This window comes from Vidua chalybeata, chromosome 4 (genome assembly GCF_026979565.1).
Source record: "Vidua chalybeata isolate OUT-0048 chromosome 4, bVidCha1 merged haplotype, whole genome shotgun sequence".
Classification (NCBI taxonomy): domain Eukaryota; kingdom Metazoa; phylum Chordata; class Aves; order Passeriformes; family Viduidae; genus Vidua; species Vidua chalybeata.
The window spans coordinates 36,778,540-36,805,165 of record NC_071533.1 but is presented as its reverse complement, the minus strand read 5'-3'; the positions used below and the strand labels follow the sequence as shown (position 1 = coordinate 36,805,165).

Genomic DNA, 26,626 nt, shown 5'->3' with positions numbered 1-26,626 from the left:
TGATAAAGGGCCTCTATTTAGTGGGTCTTTTTGCTATTCTCAGTATTTGAAGTGGTCTTTGATCATTGATCTTTGCATGCTAAGGTATTGCTTTTCTGTGTCTGATCTTTTCTGATCCTGCTATCTTTAGCTAAGCTAAAATACTGAAACAGGATCTGCCAGTATTTGATTTCTAAATTAGAAGGAAATGATTATAAATCAAACCTTTAAAGGTGGTAAAGGAAATGTAATTTGTTTCTCTTTATGGAAGGGGGGAAGACCTAAAACTAGAATGAGAAAAAAAAAAAAGAGGAAATTACTATTGCAAAATGTATTCAAGCCAACACAGTTACTGACTTGAATGTATTATTGAATTGTAATAAATACTCTGTAGGCAGGACTAACTTGGCTTAGAAACAAGCACAATCCTGTGCTCAAACAGAGTTCAACACCAGGGGCAAACGACTGGAGCAAGTGACTGTGTAAAAATTCATAGTTTGAGTGATAGTGGGCTGACTCTTGCTGCCTCAATCTTTTGGTGATTCAGGGGTTTTTCCAAACAAGGAAGTAGCCACAGCTTCACCTTAACTTTTAGCTCCATTGTGATCGTTTCAGGAAAAAAGGTAAAGTACCCCAAACTCTGCAGGAGGAAATGCTGGATGCAGCAGTCTGCATATGGGTCTCTGTTAGATAAAAGTAGTAATTATTTCTAAAGAAATCCTGGAAGTAGCTTTTGAAGGATTGTACTGCAGTGACAATATCTTAAATTTATGATTCTCATTTTTAGGTTATTTAACAACCTTTTAAGAATAGTATCCATTTTCAGCATTCTCCCATTCTAACATTCTAACCCTGAAATATTAGAGGAGGAATTAGTTTGTGCCTGCATTTCTATAACTCACATCTTCACCTATGGCTTTCTGTTGTCATTGAGTAGGACTGGTAGCAATGTTTTTTTTCCAAAAAGCTCAAGATTTTTCTTAATAAAATGTTTTTGTCTTATTGATGCTGAAAGGTGAAGAGCGCATGCAAGTGAGTGTGTGCATGCGAGGAATAGCATCTTAAACACTTACACACTCAAAGTGGAAGCTGGTGCTTGATATCAAGGTGTCTTTCACAGCCAGGCAGATTTTGCCTGTAGCACAGTGGGCTAACATGTCCAGCCAAAAGGTCTGGAAAAGTGCATTAAGTAGAATCTGCTTAAATGTTTAACAAAACCACTGTGGACTCTGACCTGTACCTCATTCTGTGTAATATATCTGTAAGCACAGATACATTTTTCAAACTGAGAAAGGGGAACCATTGTCACAGTTCACTAATATGCTGCTTTTCATTTCTCTCCAAAACTTGATAATTTCCTCAGCAGATGGAGTGAAAGGGAGTGCAGGCTGTGGAGACAGTGGTGGGCTCCACAAACTTTGTTTCCCTTACTATGATCTGAGGGAGTGTGGGATCTGAGGTTATTGCACAGTACCAATTGTTGGCCAGAATTGTATGATTCTTGTACATCTTGTCCTGTTCCTGGTCACTCTGCCGTGCATAAGGCTGTCAACGACCATTCATGTGCTTGTAAATAGATGTGTCTGCCTGTCTTGCAAGTGAAGCCTCCTGGCTTCCAGCTTTCCCCTTGACTCTGATTTCCCCATGAGGCTTTAGTTAGCGAAAGTAGATGATTTGTATTGGTGTAAGTATAGTGGCTGAGTTTGTTCCAAGAAATACACTGTTGCCATTAAAGCACTTAACCAACACCTGAAAGTCTGCAAGTACATTCTGTCAGAAGCAGCTGCTGACTGGTATTTTTCTGTATATATTCTTTCTAAGTGAGCGTGACAGTACTGGCATCTTGTTTCTTTCTGAATATGGTAGGTTATTATGCAAAATGTATTCTTGTGACTCTGATTTACCTCTAACTCTTCCACTCCCCAAGTCAGTGGTCTGAAAGCCAGCTTTGCCATTCTGGTCTGAGTGGAGACTTTTATTCAGACACCCTTTTCCAAAAGGGGCCTTTACTTTTCTTCCTACTTTGACTAGATATTTTGTTTTTTTCCCAAGCACCTGGAGTGTGTGAACTTGTTAGGGTTTATTCTAATTGTGAGGAAGATGCAGCAGCCTACAGTCAGGAGAGTCTGGTCTTCGGGTCATCATCATCATCCTGCTGATACTCTTTGTAATTGTTACTCTTGAAGTGAGAGTATGTATGTGTATGCAGAGTCCTGCAGTTGTGATTGCTGCAGCTGCATCTGCTTGGTTGTTAAATATGCTTAGGTGGTTCTCCTTGTGTTGGAGAAGCTGTCCGCTTTCCTGGACCTCAGCTGGCTCTATGCATCTTGGCAAAGAGGTGGATGTTATGCCAGGGCTGCCAGACTTGGGTAGCTCATGTAATATGAGGGCCATGGAATTTGGCAGCATCAATTTGAAAGAAGTCTGGTGGTGAGACCACAGGAATGTTGTCTAAGTTGGTACTTGGTTTTTCCTTCCATAGTTAACGTTTTGAATGTAGTGACCTTCTAGGTACATGCAAGATGGCTCTGCCCAGGCCATAGGGTGAGTCTGTGCAAATGCAACTTCTGCTCATGGTTCTGGTGCTGTAATTTCAGTCAGCGGAGCCTGACTTTGGCTTTGTTGTTATATAGTTGAGTTCAGAATAGAATCAATTCACCTGTGGTTGGTTTGTAATCCAAATTATTTGCTGATTTAACTGTTGATTTGCATATATATTTGATGTTGAAAACTTAACAGGGATCTTAGTAAATATATTTTGTGTTGTTTAAAGAGTGAGCATATTTATTCTAGTTAAATCCTAGAATTGTATTTTGTCCTTGTACACTATAAATGAGTTACTCTTAATATCAAAGAGTAAGGTAGAGATAGGCATCTGATTAATCAGGTTAACCTAACTGCAAGCTCCAGTGTATTATTGCACTGATTCAGTGGTTGTGATAAGACTTGTGAATGTTTTGTCAAATAGCTTTTAAGATGTATTTTTCCATTGTGTGGTCATATAAGGAAACATACAGGTACTGACATACAAATAAACCAGAATACTGAGGTTTATTTCATTTTATTTCTGCATATGGAATCTAATGCTGAGCAAGCTTTTTGAAGTAAGTGCAGTGTAATAATGGTGTTTCTTGTGTTCTGTCCATTCTATGCCAAATAATTTAACCATGTGGTAGGATGAAGATATAAAAATTGACTGCTAAGCTGGAGCACAGAACTGAACAGGAGAAGGCACTGATGGCAGAAGTGTTCTTTCGTTTGTAAAGATTACTCTGCTTAAACCAAAACACGGTCTCTGGCTTGTTGGTATGTGAATGCCAGTTTATTCTCTATGTGTAAGGCTCTTGGCTCTTTCAATGGAGTCTGTGTGAATACCTCAAGTAATTACTGGATATAGAAAGCATTCTCATAGTTTCCAGCTTCTCTCCTGTAGCATGTGATTGGCTTGGATTTAGTATGTATTAGGACCTGCTGTGTGAAATTGCAGTTCTTTGTAATGCATGGAATTTCAGGTTTGAATACCTAAATAATTTTTAGGAATGAACATGGCTTGTCCACAGTGCTTAAATTTGTTAGTAGGCAATTTGAAATTTGCATGAGAATAATTTGAAAACCCCAATTTCTCAGTCTTGTTATGCAAACTTGGAATTCAAGGACACAATGGGGAGGAACACACACCAGTTTTGGTGTGACTACTAAGACAGAGGTGGGTGGTAAACTGGTAGGACTTAAAACTTTTAGAAACCAGAAGTTTAAGCAGGCAGTTGCTCTTGCTTCTGCCGTGGATGGGGAGAGGAAGATTTTGTGAAACAGTTCAGAAGACTTTAGTACAGTTTACTATTATGAAAACAGTTGCTTTTGCTACCTTTCATGCCCACCATTCTCTGTATTGTGATGATTTGTGAAGAAAATGGTCAAAGGACTCAGTCTATCAACTTCTGCCATGGAAGGCTTGATTGTCTGACAGAACTTGATTTTTGAGACCAATATGTATGCCACAGTAGAGGTTGTTTACTTGTATGGGATCATTTAAGAATACACATTTTTCTCCTTTTTAATAATAATTTAAAAAATCTTATTTTTCTTAAAAACCCTTATCAATGGTCAGAAATGAAATACTCAGTGCACCAGTCAGGCTGTCATGTGCAAGGTCAGAAGAGCAGGACTAACTTGAGTGCTTAGTACTTGCCCATAGATTGAACCTTGGCCTCCTGCATGATAATTGTTCCAGTTCCTGGGTGCTGTCCTTCCTTCTGACTTCTGGCATACCTTGTTTTGATTAGGAACTTCCTTGTTGATGGAAGAAATTCAGCCCAAGAAACTTTATTGTCACCATCCTATTCCTAGAACTATTTTGCAGACTACAGTTCCTTGTTATTTCTTTGAGCAAACTTCTGAACAGTTTTAAGTCTAACTACCAAATATTGCTCTGCAATCCTGAAGGCTCTTCTGTAGCTGGACTTTTCAGAGGACAGAGGTGAGTGGTTTCCAGGTGCCAATCCTTTTCACCCCTGGTTCTTGTGAGGCAATTTCCTCTGAAGAAAGTTCCTAATGCAGTATTAATGGCTTGTAGTTGACATTTGTGAGCAGTATACTACCCAAATGGCTTGTGAAAACACCTCTCTGGTATGTTTAATATGGCACAGAGAGAGCAGAACCCCAGTGGTGGATTTGAAGGAAAAACATCAAGATAGAAACAGCTTCCTCTTCCAGGAATATCCTGCAATACCTGATGAAGGAGGGAGAAAGTATTCTTAAATAGTCCCTAAAATTAGAGAAACAGAAATGAGAGATCCAGTGGATCTTGTGGATTCTCCTGGGTGTTCTACTCAGCTCAACTTTTTTTGTTTTTTTGCTCAGCTTTTGGCAGTTAGGGTTATGTATTTTCCTAGCAGGAGACGCTTAATGACTTCCCCCCCTATTTATTTTCTAAGATTACTCAGCACTGGGTGTATGTTATGGTTTGGTTTTTTTTTACTTTGCTGGGGGCTTTTTTCCCCCTGCGCCTACACAGGCACTCCTTCTATATTCAGCCTGCTCCCGCATTCTGGGATTTCATTTACCAGAGTTGTATCAACAAGCTGTGTATGCAGAGTCCTGATTGAGCAGGACATGAGGATCCTTGTTTGTGCACTGTGAATTGGTGGATTTCTAGATGAAAATTTAGAAACTGCAGCCTTATTGACAAGCTTTGTTGAACTTGATGCTGGTAGAGGAAGTGATTCTGTCATGCAAACTTAAATGAACTGAGATTGCTTTCAAAAGGAAGTTGGTTACCCTTCACAGGACAATGTTTGGTTGTGCAAGGTTAATTAACTATTACTAGGTACCTGAGCGTCAGTTTTTTATTTTTTTCCAACAGTGTTTCTTCCTCATTCCCTAATGTCCCCCACCATGCAATGTGCAGCCCAAATTCATGGCTATGTATGAGAATTGTTTTCTTGCTTCTTTAAGTGGAAATGCAGGAGTTTCTTATCTGTGTTCCAAACTAATGTCAGCTGTATGAAGTTATTCAAGTATGCTTCTTTGTGTTAGCCCTCTGTAAGAGCTTTCCACCTGCACTGCAGAGTGGTGAAATACTTGCCTTATCAAAGCGTTTGTGACTTGCCTTTGATACGGATGGTAGTTCCATAGATTTAAGTGACTCTTGGCCCAGAAGCTGCTATTTGGTGCTGGTACTTAGCAGAACTAAATAATGGAGGCCTTATGACCCATGTAAATCCAAGAAGTAATATTCTGTCTTAGTTAATGATGGATATATATTATGTCCTTGGATTAACAGCCTGAAAAGCACAGCTTGTGCACAGTGATGCTTTAAACCCTGGAGTTCTCTACAGTTTTGAGCCAGGGAAGCTTTGAATTTTGAGTGTAAGAATATAAAGGTAGCATTTAAATAGAATCTTTGCCTGTCCCTATGCAGAATCTATAGAAGTTGCAGTAATTTTTTTCCTCCTAAGACATTTTTTAGATAGTACTAGTGAGAAGCTCCTTTATATGTGTACTTCCAGTTGTTTACTGCTGCAGTTTTGCATGTCTTAAATGTGTTTTGGCCCAGTAAATGGTATTGTGTAGGTTGCTGCTAAGAAGACTGGACATCTGGTTGTAGAATGACTGCTTGAAAATGTACCAGATCAGAGTGATGACTTCTAAATCATCCTGCTGCTGTCACTGCCTGTATGCAATTTCACTCCATCAGGCTTATAAAGCAGGTGAAGTGAAAACCAAAAGGGTTACACGTAAGGTAACCAAGTCCTAAAGACTGCAGAAGACCAATCCACGTATATAAGTGAATTGCCTGACTGCGGGTACTGTATGGCATAAGTTAAAGTGTGATCAGTCCTTTCAAAAAAGACAAAGTTGACTCTGAAAAAAACAGCCAGAGCAAGAGAGACAGTTATGATCTTATTACTGTAAAATCAGAGAGTTACTTTTTGCACTTGTTAGTGCAAAACAAGTGAAACAGTGAAACACTTGTCACTGTTAGTTAGAGACAGTGCCAGAGTGTGCAATGTCCCCTAGCTGTGCATATCTCTTATCTGATGAAAGTCTGTACAGAAGCTGAAACTCACTGGGGAACATCAAGTATAGATGTGGCACTGCGTATGTAACACTTCTGTCACTGCCTGTGGCATTTATTTTAGTCAGTTTTGAGTTGAAATCAAAGCTAATGTTCCCATATAACATATGACTGTAGTTCCAGGGAATCTGCAATAATCTGATAATGTACGTACATTTTACTCTTGTGGGAAGTTGTCAAGTCAGCTATTAGTTGAATGGTGAGAACTATTTGAGGAGTTTACATTTGAAGTTATAACATCCAGCTCTCTGAATAGTTTTAGAAGAGGCTTGGCTATACTGTAAAACGATATGTAGTCTATAACAAGCACCATTTGAATTTTATGCTTGACTTCAAGCAAATTGATTAAAGGAAAAATATTTAAAAATCGATTTGTACCACTTGAGTTTTAAGGAAGAAATTTATAATTCTTTGCTAAACTACAGCATTCTTGTGGGATCTCAGATGGACAGGATTATTTCTGTACAGAAGCTCTGAGTCCTGCTGTTGCCCTGCAGATGCACTCCCTTTGTGGGAGTGCTGCTGCTCAGGACTCAAATGGAGCCCTATCCCACAAGCCAAGGAGAAACTGCAGGGCACAACCAGCAAGCGTGCATGTCTGGATCCCTCCCAGGGAATCCCTTGGGTAACCTTGCCGTGGCAGCCTTTCAAGCAACATGTGCCCAGTTTGCCCTTCTCTCCAGTCCTTCACCCTCAAGGTCCTGGTGGAATTTCAGCCCTTATGGAGCTGCAAGCAGCCTGTCATCAGCTGTGTCAAGCAGCATGGTGAGCTCGTGCTTTCCAGAGAGCATCGACTGCAGCCTGCTATCTAATAGCATTGCATAAATCAAACTGTTGCCTTTTTTTTTTTTTTAAACCAGCTCTGCAAAACAGCCACAGCATGTTTCTTGCCATTTGTCTATTTCAGAGGTGCAGTGCTGTGTGTAGCCTTGCAGAGCTGGTCCCTTTTGGATTTGGGGACTTTTGTTTCCTGGGTCCAAAGGGAAACAACCAAAAAATGTAGAAGGTATACAACTCTTGTATCAGGATTGATCTCACTGTTTCCTTTGTAGGGAAAATAACAAGATTTTCTTTTGAATGTAAACCAAATGTGTTTTATTTCGTTTTTTTTTTTTCCCTGAGACTATGACATTTGAAACAATGTCTGTGAATTGCCCCCTTGCTCCAGATCCCAGTTGTGCAACACTGCAGGTGAAATACTGGCAAAACTGTTGGGATTTAAACTCCTATCCAGCAATACTTACTGAAAATCCTCAATAACCATTATGCCTTTAGGACGTCTAATCATTGGGTTGGTGCTGCTTCCTATTTGGCTACCAAAATATTATTTCCTGTAACCAGTTTATTGCAATTTTGTTAGATTTTTTTCCACTGTAAAGAATCAATAGCCTAACTAGTTTTTAAGTCTAAAAGCACTGTTTTTTTAATTGGCGAATGCAGCATCTTCAGAATTAAATTCTGCTGTGATGATATTGCTGTGCAAAAATGCAGTCCTAACTCAGTGGTAGAACTTCTTGATGTATCAGTGGAAACTGTTCTTGGCTGTCTGTAGTCTTTACTGAATAAATGACCACTTCTGCACAGCAAACAACTTTTGAGTCTGCAAAAACTGCAAGATGATTAAATTTCTGACTTGGTTAATGTGAGAAATCCTAAGCATATTGATTAATTCTTAAATTTCTACTGCAAAGCAATATCAGGGTAAAGATGCTGCTCTTTCAGTCATTAGTTACCAGTTTGGTCTGCTTTTTATGGAAATTAATCAAGTTATAGATGCATTGCACAGAATATTCCACTAGAACTAAATAATACTGCTGTACTTAGAGTGTCTTGCTTCACCACAGGTTGAGAGTACTCCAAATGCTCTGTAAACTAGTTCGTATCATATGTCTGTGCTAAATATAGCCAAATGCTGAAAGGCTTCTCAGTTGTAGGTGAAGATCTGAAGGACATGCAATGCATGAGAGCAGATGAATCTTTCTATGTCTTTAACTATCCAATTCCTTTGATACAGTTCATACAGAGAGTACTGCTAATGTCAGCTCCACGTTGTATAGTACTCACACTGGGGCTGTGGGCACTGATGGTTCATAAAAAGTTCAGGGACATGAAAAGCTTCAAGTTAGTACATAACCTTAAGAACTCAGTGTATGCTGCCTGGCACATTGTGGTAATGGTTGAAACCATTTCTACTCTGACCTGCCCAGTTGTGGCTCATTCTTAGGAAAGAACCACCTTTTTGTTTGTTTTTTCCTCCGAAGGATACAACTGGCATTTCAGCCACCGCTCTTGCAATGTTGTGCTGCTTCTGCAGAGTATTTCTTCTGGATATACTTCTGTTTTGTGAAAGCTTTGTACTTGTCAGACAAGAGGAGATTAGCAGCAGACAGTCTTCACTTAAATATTATTTATTAAATAATCAGGGTATTTAAAACCCAAATTTTAAAAATCACATGCAAACAAACAAAACCAGTCAAAACCAAACCACCCTAAAGCCACCAGCAAAATCACTTTGCCTTGAGAATTCAAGGTATTATGACTATTCCTGCTTCCCTGTGTACCTGCTTCTCTGCTAGATTTGACTTAGCTAGAATGAGAACAGAAGAACATGGGGCAAGTTAAGGGGATTGACAGGTCTGTAAAGGAAGAGAAACTTATAATGCAGGATAGAAAGGCTGGTGGAAGGAATGACTTGTTACTTTGGAACAGCTTTTATTTTGACTGTTTGAAGTTGATTTAAAGGAAAATGGGCAGCAGGGGTGCTGATGGATGGGATTTTGTCAGAGAATGAGAAATTACGATCCAGAATGTATGATGAGAAGCGTCTCAGGAAAATGGCTGGATATCTGAAGACAAGCTTGAAGCTTGAGCACAGTCTTGAAGAGCACAAACCTTATTTGGTCTATGTGAACAGACAGACCTAGCAGGAGTTGACAAAGTATTTTTGTTCTGCATAATACATTACTGCCTTTCTTCCTATACTGATAATATTTCCATCAGGCAGGATTAATATTTCAATCAGAGGGAAAATTCCTGTGAATAATCCCGGCCCACTGTTTCATAGCTTCAAGATACCAAAATGTATGAATGTACCCTTTAAATAGTAGCAGTGGACAAAACCAGTTTAGCAGAATTCCAGGAAACAGAGAAGGTGATTGGATTTATAATCCCTATCTAGTCAAATAACTTGAACACTGATGAGGATTGTTAAACACTGAGCTCTGACAGTCACAGGCTTGTTTGTACTTACCTATTCAATCAGGTCTTTCAAAAAGAAGTACCTGAACCTTGACCTTGCAAGGAAGTGCTGTAATAAATGTACTGTTTGTTTTTTCAAGTTCCAGCTCCTTACTTTTATTTTGACCTGAAAGTTTATCCTTCCTTGTACAATAACATACGCTTTTGCTAAATCATTTAGTTGTGATAAAATAGCAAAAAAAAAAAAAAAAAAAACTTCCCAAAATCTCTCTCTGAAAAGGTAATGTCTAATTTACCATTAAGAAAGAACTTAATGGCATTCTTGCAAGTTCCTAAAGAGGAAAAGACTGAGTATTGATCTCATGGAAAATCATGCACAGGCTTTGTTCATGATGGCAACGGATAAGCAAATTATAACTAAGTATATAACTGACCATGTGTGGAGTTGAAAACCTTTTGAGTAGCCTGACACTTTTAGCAATGAATGCTGTCTTAATGAAGCTATAAATGAGAGTCTGATTAAGTTATGGGAGTGTGCTTGACTATTCAAGCAAGGGGCTTACTGCTATTCTCATTTGCACATTCAGATATGTAGCTTTGGTTTTGTTTGATCATGCCCTTAATCTCAGACAGTAAAGTACACTTCCTTACTTGCAGTGTGTTAGTAGCTGGTGTTTGTCACTGGTTGGTGCTTAGCTCTTACTTACATGAGATTCATCCTGGCGGTTGCTGTAAAACAGCAGAGTGGGGGAAAAGACACATGCATTTGCAGAACACTCTGTCTAGGAGGTTGCATATACCTGCAAATCCCTAGAATACTGAATGCCGTTTCTAGACAATGTTAAGTGTCTTGGTTATCTAAGTAGAAGAAGGGCTTTATTCTTCTAAAAAAAATACTGGACCAGTGTTCCACTACTGAATACAGAGTTCTCCTAAAACTTACCTTACAATAAAATTCAAAAGTTGTCAATTATAAAAGGAAGAACTCTGTTATCAAGACACTGTATAAATCTTTTGGAGTACTTCTGTGTGTTATGTGCTTACAAATAGTCTGAAATTGAAGATGCAGAGAACAGCATAATGTCCTTAAAGATGGGACAACAAGGATGGCCAGAGTTTATAAGTAATTAAATAGATAATGATTTTTCATCTGAGCAAAGCAATGGCTATGGGCAAGGAAAAGAAGGGTTTGAAAGCTGTTGAAACTTTCCATTGAACCAGCACTCTGAGGAGTGAATCACTGGAGGCTGAGAGTTTGGGGAAAACACTAGCATTGTTGTCTCAAGCAACCATTTACTCACTACTAGGACAAACTACAAGGGTCAGTGTTCTTGTTAGGATCAGCTGTCACGTTTTGGGGTAGTCTGATGGTAGTGTCATGGTTTGAACATCTTACGGGAAGTCAAAACCTCTTGCACATCTTCAGGATGTCTGATTTATGCAGAGGAACTGCTGTTCTACTTACTTCTTCCATATCTTAGAACCAAGATGTAACTGATTAAAATTAATGCTCCTTGAATACTGTAAATTTTATATTATGCTGCTACTTCAGTCTTGAAACAGTCTAGCAAATGGCCCAGTAGAAGGCAAAACCTGGTGGTTTATACCTTTGGAAGTGACAGTATTCCTTCAATCAAAAATGCCTGCAATGATTGCTTGCAAACATATCTTGTACACTATTTCTGCTTACTGTATCAAGTGTCTAATATGGTTTCTGACTTCTAAAATGTCTTTGAGTAAAGCATACAAATAATGCTTAGCTACTCTGTGGAGTGGGTTTGGTTTTGGTTTGGTAGTTTGTTGGGTTTTTTTGTTCTTTTATAAGTACACTCACTGGTGACACTGTGTATTCTGAAGCAAGCAATGCCACGAGCATATGAGAACTTAATGTAATGCACTTCTAGGAGTAGATTGTATTTGTAATGTTATAAATATTTGTGTGAAGTTGTTACAGGAGCTTGCCTTAATCCTCTCTAGCATAGTTTGAATCAGCTTGGCAATAGGCTAGTTTACATTAAAATGTGACATTACTGAGGCAGCAGGGAGAGCTCTGAAATCTGCAATTCTGTGTAAATGCAGCATTACCTGAACCATTTGGTGTTTTCCTAGTGCTTTCTTATGAGGCATATTCAAGCAACACTGAACAGCATGTTGGGAGGGATGCCTGGTTGCTGTGGATGATGCCATCTCTGCCTTCAGGTGTACATGCTGAAAGAGTCATACCTCTGTGATTGTGCTGTGTTCCAGGACACAAACTGGTTGTAGTGTAATGCCTTAATATATTAAATTCTTTCTATGGTTTTTAATTTCAGGGACAGTGGTAATCATGACAGTGGTAATCATGTAAAACAATTTTCTGTGGGAATGCTGATGCTGCATTTTGCCTGGTATCAAAGCATGTTCAGTTAATTAGAGCACTATAGACTGCCTCCCTGCATGTCTGGGCAGACCCTCTCCTTTCAGATTTATTCCCCACCCCATGTCCCCCTTCATACAGACTTCACAAACAGCTGATGGGTTTGAGTAAATAGTCTGTGATGATTTGCTTGAAAGAGTCAAGTTCCAGATGGAGTATCAGGAAAAGTGAAGAATTATTACTGTATGCATTGTGACACTAACACAAACTAACTTGAATTCCTGTAGTAATTTGTCAACCTGTGAGTTATGTATTGTAATTATCTGGCTTTGATTCCTGTTTACCTCACACTGAACAAGTGACTGTCCCCCTGCCCTTTAACAGCACACCCCCTGGACACCTCTTGTTGGTTAGTAGAAGTGACAAGATCTTGTTCTAAGCCCTGTTCTATATGTTGTAGTGTATTTAGTGTATTTCTCCTGCATCTGGGGCTGTTGGCAGCCAATCCCTCCTCATTTTAGGAGAGTCTACTTGCCAAGCTTCTTTTGTTGTGTGTTTTTTTTTTGTTTTGTTTTGGTTTTTTTTTTTGGGTTTTTTTTGTTTTGTTTTTTTTTTTTGGGGGGGGGGTTGTTTGTTTTGGGGTTTTTGTTTTGGTTTTGTTTTCCAAGTGGTACTGCTGTTATCCTAAGTTCTTATTTCAGTTGAGGAAGGGGAAAACTTAGAGCTCAGGTAGTGCAAACTTTTTCTGCAGTGTGTAAGCACTTGAAGTACGCAACTGAAATTTCATAAGCTGAGCTTTACCGAAGGCAAAACCAGCTGAACTGTTTTGCACTGCACTGTAGTGTGTTGTGGAGGCCAGGCATTCATAATGCTTGATGTAAGACCAAGTCAAAGCAAATTTATTAGTATTTAGTTTAGAGAATTCCTCAAGTCACTAGTTGCCAGGAACAGTATGTTCTCGGCGAGGGCAACTGTTGTGTCTGTGTGTCTGCTCCTGACCCCCCCCAAGGAGGAGATGCTGGGCTGAGGTTAATTTTTCATTCCACCTTCTATGGCAAATCTAAAACTAATGAATTTCTTTGTTATATGGAAAGTTACGGAATGTCAATTCGTTAAAGAATAATGTTCATCTAGGTTACAGATTTTTATACCGTAGCTGATCCTTAGGAATACCTCTTTTTTATGCAGGATGCTTTCAGGACTCTAAATGTGGATGTGAAGCTGTTTTTTAAGCTGGTCTACTTGTTCATGAAAGTATTGATTGCTGTAGTGAAAATTTGCTTTAAAAATAGTTGAATTAGTAATTTATTTCTGCAGGTGCTCTGGCTATGTGAAAGTCCAGCGCACTGAGTAACAGACTTATATATGTATATGTCCACCTTGGTATGTGCAATATGCTTCATTATTTCTCTACTCAGTATCAAATCTGCTTTTATTTTTTTTTGGAGCTTCTTTTTGGAGCATCAGTTCAATCAAACTTTACTTAGCTACCTGTGTTGTTTCAAATTTTGGCATTATTAGCTACATATAGTAGCTATACAGTAGCTACTGTAAGGAAATGCACCATTTTTTAAATTCTTGGGATTTTATTCTTGCTAAGTCTTGAAGTTGCCTACTTTCTGCAGAATAAAAGCTCTTGAAAGAGGTAAGACTTCTGGTTTGATCTGAGCTACTCCTGAGTCAAAATGGAATCTTAACTTTTGTTGCGTGACTAGGTGAGCAAGCTGTGTTGAGGGCTGGTATCCAGACAAGTAGAAACAAGTTTCAATGTGTCAAAACAACAGTGAAAGCAAAGTTTGCAAATATTTTTCAGCAGTTGATTCTGTGATTGACTTAAACTAATGGAAAATTATTCAGAACTGATTCTTGCCCTGCCTTCAGGGAAGACTTTTTTTGAAGAACTCTTCAATCTGCCTTAAGTTTCCTAATTAAAGGTGAAAGTGAGGGTACTACAGTTGTTTATGCTTCTTTAGGGATTGAATAATAGTCAGTAAGCAAAAGATCTAGATCAGCCTTGAAGAACCAGGAGATGTTTTAGCTAGACAAGTAATTTCATCTTGGGGATGGGAGGGGGGCAGAGGAAGGTGTGCCATCTGATCTCAGTAGCTTTTGTTTCCTTGTTTCATGGTCTTTTTATCTTCCATCTGAGTCAGATGTTCAAATACCATGTAAAGACAAGGTTGTGGGCCAGAAGCCACTCTGTGTTTCATTCATAGTGAACAGACAAATTCTTGAAATTCTATAGTAGTCTTTGGATGCTGCTGTTTTGTACTCAGAACTGTTGATGAGCCCTGCAGCTTTATACTTTTCATTAGTATGATAAAGGCTTTATTTTGAATGTAGTCACTCAAGCTGTGTTTTCAGCTGAAGAAAGTAAGGTTTAAGGAAAAAAGTAAATTTTGAATAATGCAAGAAGTAACCTACCTTTCCCTACTTAGTGTGCTGGCTTCATTTTACGCTTTCCAAAGTATTTGTGCATGTGAGTTTGTTTTCTTTCCCCTGCTGTGGTTTCCAGAATGGCTTACATGGTTTCTATGAGGATTTAAACTTACTTGTTAAAGAACAAATCAAGAGTTGCTTCTCAGAACAAACTTGTTTCCCAAAGAAGTCTTTGATTCCTCTACAAAAATATGATTACAGAATTATTCTTCAATGTACCTAGTCAACATTGCTATACCAGAAATCTAATATTAGTATTATTAATATTATCATAATATTTTCTGACCTCATTGCAACTGTCTTGTATTGCATCCAGTATTGTCACCATAGTTGAAACAGTGAAATAATTTTGGACTTTAATATAATTCTTATGTGAATTATAAGTTATTCTGCCCACTGTCCATACTTAATCCTGATGTACATGTCCTGCTGCACCAAATTTCAAATATGTCATTATATCAGTATCCTTGTTTGAAGAGACCACACTCTGATGTCTGCATTTTTGTTTAAACACCAGAGACCTGTTTGCTCATTGTTTTTGATGACAAAAACAAGTGACAAGTGTCCCCCTTCCTGCTCTTTGATTGGAGAGTATAACCTGTCATTCCAGACAGGTAAAGGTGTTCAACAGATGTTCATTTTCTTCAGTTGGGAAGCTGACCTTTGTCCATGAATGCATCTTCAGCCAGATCGCCTTGTTAGATCCTGTGAACTTCTTCCCATCCGTTCAGGTTTGAGCTGCTCTGAAAGCCTCCTTCTTGCAGATTCCCCACCCCCTGCAACCATATGTTATAAATCTGAAGTTCTTCCTGCCTCTGGTCTCATTACTGGTACTAGGAGCCTTTCATATGGAGTGCTACGGAGGTCATCCAGCTGCTTTGGACAGTTTGATCTTCTCTCTCATTCACATCCTTGTGGTTTTGGTACTTGGGTGCAGTCTTAGTGCTTGTTAGGAGCTTGTCACTGTATGTTGCAAGGGCTCTGTGCTGTTTTTTGTTTGTGATTCTCCACCCCATGTGTGGTCAGTTGTCCTCCATCGTCTGTCCATGTCAATCCCGCCTCTTCACCTTTCCATTGGGTTTTGAGTGAGGCTATATGGCTCTGCTCTGCTCTGCTGGAGAGGACACTGCAACTGTTTTGTCATTTGGCTAATCTCGTGTCATCTGGAAGATGGAGGCAGTTAACTGGTATGGAATTGCTTTCCAGTGACTCTGAAGGGATCCCACATGTGTCTACAGTTGGCTGCCCCACCAGCATGGGGACAGTGCACTGCTGTAGCCCCAGAGCTGATCACAAACCTCCCTTTTGTCTCTTTATTTCAATTTAGATGCATTAAATAACCCTTTCAAAATCTTCAGTTGCCTCTGCTATGCATTCCTGCCTCGAAGGGCAGGAAAAAGGCCTTCAGTGCAGAGAAACAACAATCTCTAGGGCTGTTACTGCTCTGCATCAAGGGATGAGGACTGAAGTTTTTCTTCACTGGGATTCTGAGTGTTGCTTCTGTGTTGCTGCTCTGATGTCTGAAGACTAGAAACTTAGGAATACTTATTGTCATAAAATCCTGGTTTGGCTAACTTTTTAAAATTTCTTTTTAATTCCAGAACATTTGAATCTTCTTGGGAAACATGAAAACAAAGAACTGCTTTTTAAATATCTTTCAGGACAATTGACACATTCCAGGGAACAGCAGTTGGGTTTTTTTTTCTGCGAAGTTCAGAAGAATCTGCATTCTCTGAGATTTTAAAGAATTATAAAATGAAAACGATTTAAAATTTACCTTTCAAAATGAATACTGGGAAGTCTGATGACAAAGCAAAGAATGGCTTGAAGTCTTCCTTGCTTATAAGGGATGAAAATGGAAATAGCTATGCGTGTGACAGAGGTACACCTTCCTCAGAGAATTGTGCCACCAAGATACATGGTAATTCAACTGCCCAAAATATAGTGACTGAGCATGAAGGTGATACCATTTTTGAAAATAAGGGCAACTTCAGAAGTCTTTTAAAACAGCAGTGTATTGAAGTACTTGATCTGCAGAAGACACCTGGTAAATACAGCTGCACAGGAGCTCCATTGGGAGATACAGATGTTGCATGCAAGTCTTCTGTGACTGAACAGACTTCTATGTGTCCTTTGAACTCCAGCTTGGAAGCAACAACAAGCTTAATGAAAGGTGATTTTGCTATGGCAAAAATGCAAAATCAGAGTATCAAACACTCAGTGCCTTACAGTCAGACTGACTCTAAATGTGTACTAACTCTTCCTACTTCAGAGCAGAACATGCAGTCCCTGAAAAATGACAGGGCATGCTGCGAGCTGAGTACATTGGATATTACTAATGTTACAGGTGAGAATCAGAGAACTGATCTAAATGATGACATGCATCTGGGGGAAACATTGATCTCTTCTGAAGTATGCATCAGAGAGAAATTTGATAGAACCACCTCAGAAAGAACACCTAATTTCACCTCTGCAGGTGTTGAACACCATCAAAAAAACACTATCAAGAATGATAATGAATCACAGGAAACAGAAGCACAGGCTGTAGAACTACCTGCTGGATGTATAGATCCTTATAAGCGAGATGTATTATCACCATGCATTAATATTAATGAGGATGACCAAGTGAAATCCTTGCAAATTACTCCTTTCCATGATGAAACTGGGAATTCCAGTGCTGAAATATGCATGGATAGTGATGTAAATAGTGTGCACCTTCTCCCAGTAGATCAAATGGATGGAGAACAAGTATCAAACAAAACTAGTGAACCTTTAACCAAAGAACAACGTATCTCTGGAAATGCTGCTCTTCAAAATATGCACTACATTCCATCTGTATCTTGCAGTGTTCCAAAATTAAAGAAAATGGTTATGCCTGAGTTGAAATGTGAAGCAACTTTTGTGGTCTTCAGTCCAACAGCTGATGAAAGCAATTCATCTCTATATACTTCAACTCCTAAAGAACGATCAAAAAATAGGACTTTTTCTGTTTCAGCTTTGGAAGAACTTGGAGACAAGTCTTCTAGACTAAGACAAAGTGAAGCACTTGTAGGAGGGCATAACAGGTCTGGACTTAAAGCTAGTTCAGATCAAACTGCAAGAAAACCAATGGGAAGGTCTCTTATTGCATCAACAATAACCAAAGCAAAGAAATCAGAGATAGTTAGTTTTCCCAAACCTAATTTTAAAAATGTTAAGCCAAAGGTTGTGTCTAGACCTGTGCCACAGCCAAGAGACAGTGCAGCATTAAAACAGTCTCCCCAGTCCCGTCAACTATCATCTGTCTCCTCACCTTCAAAGGTTGGTTCCCCAAGGCAATTGTCCTCCTCTATAAAAGTGCTGAAAAAAACAGTAGATCCAGCTAAAGATACTAAGGTGGAATTGCCTGTAAATAGGCCTCATAAGCTACATGTTAACAAACACCTTTTCACTAGCCAAGTCAGTCATGCCACAGCGCATCCCAGAAATGCTTCCCATAAGGTTTCAAAAACACCTGTGTTAAAGTTAAGTCTGCAAGACATTGACAAAGCAAGTGCTACCCTTCCGGTGTGCTCCTTGGCTTCTGCTGTGCTTCCAGCATCTGGAGAGAACTCAAAAGAGATGCTAAACGGTAAAATGGAAAGTTCAAACTCCTTAATGATTCCTTGTACTCAAAACATTGACCTGACCAAAGGTGAAAAAGAGCAATGCAGCAACATGGGAGCGCTTCTTGAAGCAACATTGGTAAAAGATATGGCAAATGAAACATTTGAAGTGCACTCTGTTCCTTTGGTAAGTGTTTTTGCTTTCATATTTACTTGTATGTTTTTGTACATTTGCAAAAAAGAAAATTCAGTATTGTACAGTGTGAAAATTGTGGAATGGGTTTGGTGTCTACAAGTATAACTGTAGTGTTGATTTCTACATGGAGTCTTTCCCTAGTAAAGACAGCAAAGAAGTATTGTTTTACAAATTAGTTGCAGTTGGCTTGAATTGCAATTTAGTGTCTCCACTTTCATCTTGTTCCATAACACAATTTTTTTAGTAAAGTCCTTTTTTAAGACAATATAGTTTGTAAGATGTCTAATAAAAGCAAACAAGTCTTAATTTAGACAACCTTGTAAAATTGCCTAGCATAACTTGGTGATGTTTTCCAAATACAGCTTTTAATGTACATTTTTTTCAAGATTATTCTAGTGATGCTGTAACTTCAAATAGGCATTTGAGATAATTGGTGGGTTTGGAATTTTCTTTTCTTTCAAAATGTGCTTTACAACTAAAGTAGACTTTTAAATCAGTTGTGTAAATGTTGTGCATATATTAACAGTAACATTAAGTTACAAAACCAAGAGACCAATAAGTTGGTGAAACATTTTATTTTTAACAACTTAATTTCATTGTCTCCTTTGTATGATTTGGGAATTTATTTGTTTGAAGTAGAGCTGGGACTCATTAGAATAGTTGGGAGTAGTCAGGAAATATTTCTTATGCAGAGGGCATATACCTGGTTTTAGGCAGTCAGCCAGCTGGAAGGTGCAAACTTCCTGGCCGGGAGGTATGCATGCGCTGGTTGGCTGGGAAAGATTTTGGGATGAGTCAGCTGCCTGTCAGGAGAAATCTGCTGCTTTCAAATGCACTGAAAGAAGGTTAAAAGAAAAGGAGAAGGGGAAAGAAGGGGAAGAGTGTTGGGGTGGGTTGACAAGAATTTCAGGAGGTATAGTAGGGACACAGAATTGGAGTCTTGGTGCTTTTTGGAATCTCTACTATTGCTGGCTTATGGATGCAATATCTTACGTTAAATTGGTGAAATGGAGGCAGCAGCTTTTACAACTGCTAATTAAACTGTCATCTGAATTTTTGACAGGCCTTACTAATTTGCCAGAAAAATTCCAGTGAAGCTCAGTATATGGGGGAAGCTACTTAGAACATTTTTAAAACATTGCACAAGAAAGTAATAAGTACTATTATTTGACTAATAATTTAACTTGAAAATGTAAGCATGAAAGTAAGGTTGATCTTTTTTAAATCTACATTCTAAGAGTTTGCATTCTTTATCAGTCCTTGCTTTTGGTATGAAGACTTGGAGAGAATGTTTTTAATTCATTCCATTACCAAGAAGGAAAACTTTGTGATTTTAATTGTTCTGCTTGTACCTGGAGAAGCAATAGAGAAATTTCTATAAAATGCACAGTAGAAAAATCAGCTGGATTAAATTTAAGAATGTTTTCTTAAATGGAAAAGTACAAATTAACATCTGAAAATGAAGATGAGGATTGTAGTCAAAAATGGAATTTCAATACTCTGACTGAATTGCTGCAGTCAACTTGAGTCACAGAAAAGCACATGAAGAGCTGAACTGTAAAGTGTGTCTTTATAGGCTTGACAGGGGTGGCCGTGAACTAAAGGCTGTATAAACTGGAGCAAGAATTGTGTGAAACATAGATGTTTCACCCATATAAACCAGTTATTTTATACCTGTCCTGGATCTAGTCCTGCGCTTATTTTTTATCTATGGCACCTCAGTGTGAAGCATTTTAAGCTGTTGTGACATAAAACCTAGACCAGGAAATTAATTACAAGGACTGTGACATTTCAGGTAGTACAGGACAACTAACTTTTCAGGGCCTTAACATATATAGTTTGTTTGTTAAGATCTTGAGAGTAGGTGTAGCCATGTAATTGAGTGGTTTAATTAGAGTTTGGGGAGGAAGAGGAAGAAATTCTGATGTTAAATGACCTCTGTAACCTCTTTTTAGTGTGTTGGTCATTACTAGTGATTAGCTTCAAACTAATAGGTTTGCATTGCTGAAGGTCATTCAGGAGATTGTTCTTGAGGTTCTGAACTGCAGATGTGGACAATGGGATAAAGACTAAGCATGTTTCCTACTTGGGTGGTCAGTATTTCATTACAGATGCTGCAGAGGGAGATCTTTAGTTTCACACAGTGGTGGTGTGTGGCTTTTTTGTTTCTGTTTTTTTCTTAAAACAGATGCCTTCTGCGAAAGATGGGACAACACAAGGGAAAAACATACCAAAGAAAGACCAAATTACACCACGAAGTGTATTAACTCCCAAGGTTAAAATGGTGCCATCTGTGTCAACCTTGAAGAGAGGATGTGAAAATAAAACTATTAGCACTATTAAAACACATTCTCACAAAGAAGCTCTTATGTCATCAAGCTCTGGTAAGAGAATTTTTCACTGGAATATTACCACTTAACCAGTTTCTTAAAATTTTCTTACTTATCATACTTAATGTACTTTCTGACACAACTTCTATGGTGGTACAGAGCTATATGTCTGTGTTAAATACAATACTATCTAAATTGTAAATTGTTAATATAGAGTGTGGTGCTATTCGTAAAATCAGTATTAAATATTATTTATATTTAGTTATATTATAGTATTTTGTAAAATTAAAATTACTTAAAAGAGGGAAAAATATTGTGCTCAGGCACAATGCTCTTGTGATAAGCAACTGCCTGCATCCCAATGGGAATGAGTCCTTATTTCAGGACATATTATATTTTGTTCAACCTAATTTTAGTAGAGCTCTGTAGTTTCTAGAAGGGGGAGAACATAACTGAAGGTGAGACTACTGCTTGAGCTGCTAATTAAACTCAGAGTGATTAATAGCAAGGGCAGGGATGAATCTCTCATCTAGTCTGTAGGCTGCTGCTCAAATCTCATTACTAGAAACTACATTCTGTAACTGAATTATAGAGATTCTCTGGTAGGTTATGTGCTGGGTTTTTTCAACCAAGTGTGGCAATCTAACTAGTTGCAAAGGTAGCCTGTCTATGAATGACTACACTACAATGCACTGTAATTAGGAAAGTACACACCCAGCTATACCCAGTAAAACCTGTTCTTTTTTTTTTTTTTTTTAACCCACTCAAACTAAGATTATAAAACAGTAAAAAAAAAAAAAGTCCTCTTAATTATATACAGGTACTGAATTGTGATAAAATCTGTATATATATTCCTTTACAGGATGAGTCCCTCAAAGAAAGTGGGTATAGGCTATTCTCCCACTTGAGGCTTGCTCATGTGAGGCACTTGCTCAGTAAACCAGGCATTAACCTGTAGGCTGCCAGTTTCTTGGAGAACTCATCACCCTTCTAAATACCATCCCAGAGCTTTCCTGTCTGTAATTATGGCCTTAGAAGAAGAGAGATAGATACAGAGTTTTCCTTTAGGTTATTAATCCAGATAAGATTTATGATACTGTCACTAGAAATAAATGTAAACATAGGTGAGTTATAGGACTAACTTCTTCCCTTCAGAAAAAAAAGAAATTAGATTTACTTTCAGAAGAAACAGAAGTCATTTGCTGTTGAAAATAAAAACATTTACTCCCCAGATTTTTTTTTTTTAATAAACCTGTCACTCCTTAGCCAATTGATGTATGTTGAAATGACGGTAGTCAGAATATTTTCCAAATTTTTCGTACTGGAAAAAGGCTGCTTAAACTAAAAGCACAAAGCGGCACTTTAACATTTCAAACTTGTGGTGTGATCTGGTAAGACTGGAACTTTAATGCTGCACATGAGAAGAAATTTATGTTCTCTATGCCCTTTCCCCAGTTCCCTGTTCTTAGTTCACTGGTCCTAGCACATATTACCCTTCATCTTGCTTATGCAGTGTTTTAGTGCTACAAAGTAGGGTTTGATGCATTCAACTGTCAGGTTAACTTCCCCATCCCTTACAAAGGGAGTTTTTAAACATGTGTCCTTGTACTGATGCAAATCAGAGGATAGGATTATGGGGTGGGATATGGGGCAAAGTAGGAGTTATTTGGGATTGCTGCTAAACCCCCAGACTATTATGTGACCACACCTTTCAGGTAAAACCATATCTACTGCTGCTTACATCTTCTGTTTTTAACATTTTTGATGTAAAACTGTACAAACACTTTTTGTGATGAAGTGGCAGTTTGTAAACCAAACCCAGTTACCTCTTTAGGCTAAAGCATTCCTGAAAGGAATAACTGCTTTTTCCAGTGGAGTCATTTGAACACTTTGGTATTAAACTTCAGCCCCCAATAAATCATTCAGTAGCTGTACAGTTGTTGGCTGTCAGGATTTTGTCAGACTACAGACAGACTAGCTAAATCCAGAAAGGAAAGGACTTCTGAAGGTCGCCTAGTGCAGGCCCTGCTGCCTGTAACTGGGTCATTACTGAATTTGGACTAGGTTGTTCAGTCATTTGTCAAGTTGAGTTTTAAAAATGTCCAAATCCTAATGAACTTGTTTCTTCCTGAGGTACTAACATATGTACAGCTATTTCTTATCCAGTTACTGATAGTGTTTGGATCATTGGGCAACAAGCGAAGTTTGTGTAGTTGAATCCATTAAATACTCTGAACAAGACAAATGATAGTATAGCTCTATGTGAACTCTCACATGTATATGGATAGAGATAGAAGTGGTGCATCTGTCCAAACTGTACTAGTGTGTGTATTATTCCTAGAACAACCAAGGGCTTGTGAGGGTTGTGTTCATACAATGGCTGTTCAAGAAATGAAAGAAAAAAATGCCATGTGTAAAACACCAGTTATAAGATCCTTGGAACTTGTTAGGAGTTGAGATTTTGGTAATATTTTTTTCCACTTGTAAAACTTAAGTACTCAGTGGTAACATTCTAATCCAATAGAAAGCATTTCTTCACAGGAAATTTCCTGATTCTCACCTGAACAGAAGACAGCAGAAGGAAAGCAGAACTCATATCCCAAACACTGTATTTTTGTGAGGTTATTTGCAGAGCGTATTAGGCTAGAAATAACTGGATTTGTTTATTTCAAAATGATTGCTGAGCATTATTCACCAATGTTGGCGTATCTTAGCTGGAACGTGAAGTTTTTGCTGAATTACAAATAGGTTCTCTAAAAGACAAGCCCACCTTGATCCAGTGTACCAAAGTGATTTGGGAAATTATGAAGCCCCATTTCTGCAACTGTGACCAGATTTCCAGATTTTCTGCAAGCTAGATGCCTCAAAATTATTTCTGTAACTATTTATCTCTTTCTTCATAAGAGGGGATGACACACTCACTCTAAGACAAAAATCTTAATTCTCCACAGGTAACTTTTCCATAGTGGTGTGTGTAGGTTTCTGTAGTACTGGATGGCAGGCTGTATGTCTTTTGCTATGTTTGTTTTCTGTCAATGAAAACATTTATTAGAATTCAAGACACAGAATAACATGTTTGATTTACCCATTTTTACTGGAAGGGATATAATTTCAGAGCCCTGGTAGAGGAGTTTGAACAAGTTTCAAAATCGAAGCAACTGTTGTTTCTGTTCCCATGAAACACACAGAGCCTTCTGATTTGGATGTATCAGAGCCAGTGTGGAGGAGTAATAGCCTGATAACAGTTGAGGTGTTATGGTTTATGAAGAGTCATGTCTTTGCCTTACTTGAAGGGAGGAGTTGAAGGGCATTGGAGAAGCTAAGGAGCTTTGGTGTTCTCATGGAACATCACTCCAAGGTTTTCTGCTATCACACCTGCCCCAGCAACTGTATATTATCACCTGTGCAGTTGAACAAAAGCACTGTGACAGTTTGAGCCACAGGAAATTATTTTAACAACATCAAATAGAAAGCTAAATTACAGTAAATCTAAAAATGCATATGCCCACCAATGCCTTTTTTACCTTTTGCTGACTGCAACCTACCTGAAACTATGTAAAGGAGAGGAGCTTTACTTGCAAGTAAGACTTCTGATATGCTCTAACTTCATCTCCACTTCTGCCTTAAAATTACACCATTACTTTACATTATTTCTCATTGTAAGAAACTTCATTCTTGTTGATGTCTTAGCTCTGTCAAGATGAGAGACCTGTCAAGCTTCCTATGTAACTGAAACTCTTTGGGAATCTGAAAGTATCAGTAATACTATTCCTCTGCTTACTGTTAAAAGACTTGCAGAAATAAATGGAAACCATATAAATCATCTGTGTAACAAAAATGTCTCTTGCTATCTGGTGGGATCTGTTTTGACATTTCAGGTACCCTTTTGTCTCTGATTTAGGTCACTAGTATTCCTTCAGCAGTATAGTGGCCCTGTGCTTTACTTCTAATTTCCATGTATCTAATCCAGTGGTCACTCCCGTTTTCTCTTGAGGGTATTTTCATAGCATTTAACAAGATCAATGAAAGCTTGGATACAGAGAAGCTTTAAAGTATGAATTCTGTGTTTCCTTGAAGATATTTTTGAACAAGTGAGACCCTTCACTTACGATCATACTGCAGGACTTTTCCTGTGTTCTGCAGCTACCAGAAGCATAGGAAAAATAATTCCTCAAATGGTATAGAAAATACATATATGCAGGTTTAGTGATAGTTTGAAATAATGATTTTCTTTTTAGTTCATAAAAATTCCTGCAGCTGAATTTTGGCTTAATCATACATTAAGTGGGTGATTGAGAGAAGCTTCCATAGTTAAACAGAGCAGGCAGTGATAGATTAAGACTCGATTTGTTATTGAATGCTATTGCTGTTTATTGCACAAAGAAAGACTTCTCAGATGGAAAATTCAAATTATATCAGTCAGTTTTCATAAAGCTGGAAACATATATAAACTTGTAATTCAGGACTTCTTGGTACAGCCTTTCACAATACTAGTGAAGCAGGAGCAAAACAATTCAGTTGCACTAAGCATTCCCACAGTCCTTGAGTCTTTGTTCTGACGCTGAACTAGGAGCCAACCCAAATATAGTTACTGAAAATAATTTTTCAGCTTGTATCATTCCTCTTATCTACCATGTGACTCTTTAAAGCTGGATTGACATACTGCCAAGAGGAAACAAAATATTTAAAAAGACAAAGATAACTTCCAGGTTTTCTGCATTGAAACAGATGTGACTTTACTTGAAATCCTAGAATAGACAGTCACTTGTAAAGGTGTTCATATATTTTCTGATAAACAAGTCTGGAATGCACCAGGGTCTAAAAATAAAGCTTAAAATTTCATTTCAGCCAGTCTTTTTATGCTTTGCTTTTACAGAGCAGCCAGCTTCTTTTATGGATCCTAAAAGTACGTTCTTCATACACCAACTTACCCAAGATGATTTGTCCTTCTTAGTCCAGATTAGTGGGTTTCAGTCTCCTTTTCTTTAATATATCTGTACTAATTAAAGCCTGTGTTAAAAGTGAACTTGAAACGTGCATGTTTCCCTTCAGAGGTATAGGAAGGAGGAAATTTATACATGGGTCTCCACAGAACATAAGATCTGTAGTCTATAGAATGACACAAAGCTTGTGTCATACTCCTTCTTTGGTCATAATAATCCAGACATGTCCTCTGCATAGTGATTCTCTATCTCGTAACCAGTTCTCTAAACTGGGGAAAAACTTTCTCAGTGTATCCAAAAGGACTTTTATCCAGTTGATGAGTGTGTGAGAGTTCAGAAAACAGTGTTAATTGTGAGGGCCTGAGAGCCTTGCTGTTTACTGTTTCTCCAGTCACTTGAGTTGGACTTGCCTGGTAATGTTTCCAGTCTACTTCGCCCTTACTTCCTGGACATCCTCAACAGGAATGGTTTGCTGGAAGCTGCCTGGAGCAATATATTTACTTGTGCTGAGTACTGACTGAATTTTTGCCCCAGGTGTTGATCATTCAGCTACAAAATGGTCAATTCACAATTTGAAGCCAGAAAGGAGCCATAAAATGATGTAATCTGAATGTAGCTTTGTCAATTTGCTTTTTAGCCTTGACTACATACACTATCAGAAAAGGTTACCATAACTTTGACAGCTATTTTCTTTTGTTACTTTTCATTAACAAGGAACTCTTCCTGTGTGATAGGTTCAGCTTGTGTTTTTGCAAGCCTTTCATAGGGTTCATCATAAAAACGTATTTTGGAATAAAATACTTCCTTTTTAGCTTTGGAAGTCAAGTTGACCTTGAGAAACAAGTAAAAGTGAAAGGGTTTTTGTTCGTGAGGTAGTATGGGATCTGTTGCTGTGAATGATTTCAAGGCAGGCTGGTTTATTTATCTCAGTATAATTTGGATGTGGCTCTCTGAGTTTTGAAGGGATGGGGGAGAAGAGGCAGAGGGAGTTGGAAATATTTGAGTTTATGCGTAATCAGATAAT

At 38.3% G+C, this 26,626-nt stretch overlaps 1 protein-coding gene across 4 annotated transcripts in view; it reads left to right on the top strand.

Moving 5' to 3' along the window:
* The window catches only part of MTUS1 (microtubule associated scaffold protein 1), a 117,083-nt gene that overhangs the window by 17,555 nt on the left and 72,902 nt on the right, over nt 1-26,626 (top strand). For all 4 annotated transcript variants that reach the window (XM_053940082.1, XM_053940081.1, XM_053940083.1 and 1 more), the window contains exons 2-3: nt 16,151-18,320; nt 20,518-20,713. In XM_053940082.1, the coding sequence (XP_053796057.1) occupies nt 16,335-18,320; nt 20,518-20,713 (2,182 nt within the window). In that variant the 5' untranslated portion in view covers nt 16,151-16,334. The remainder of the gene's footprint in view (nt 1-16,150; nt 18,321-20,517; nt 20,714-26,626) is intronic.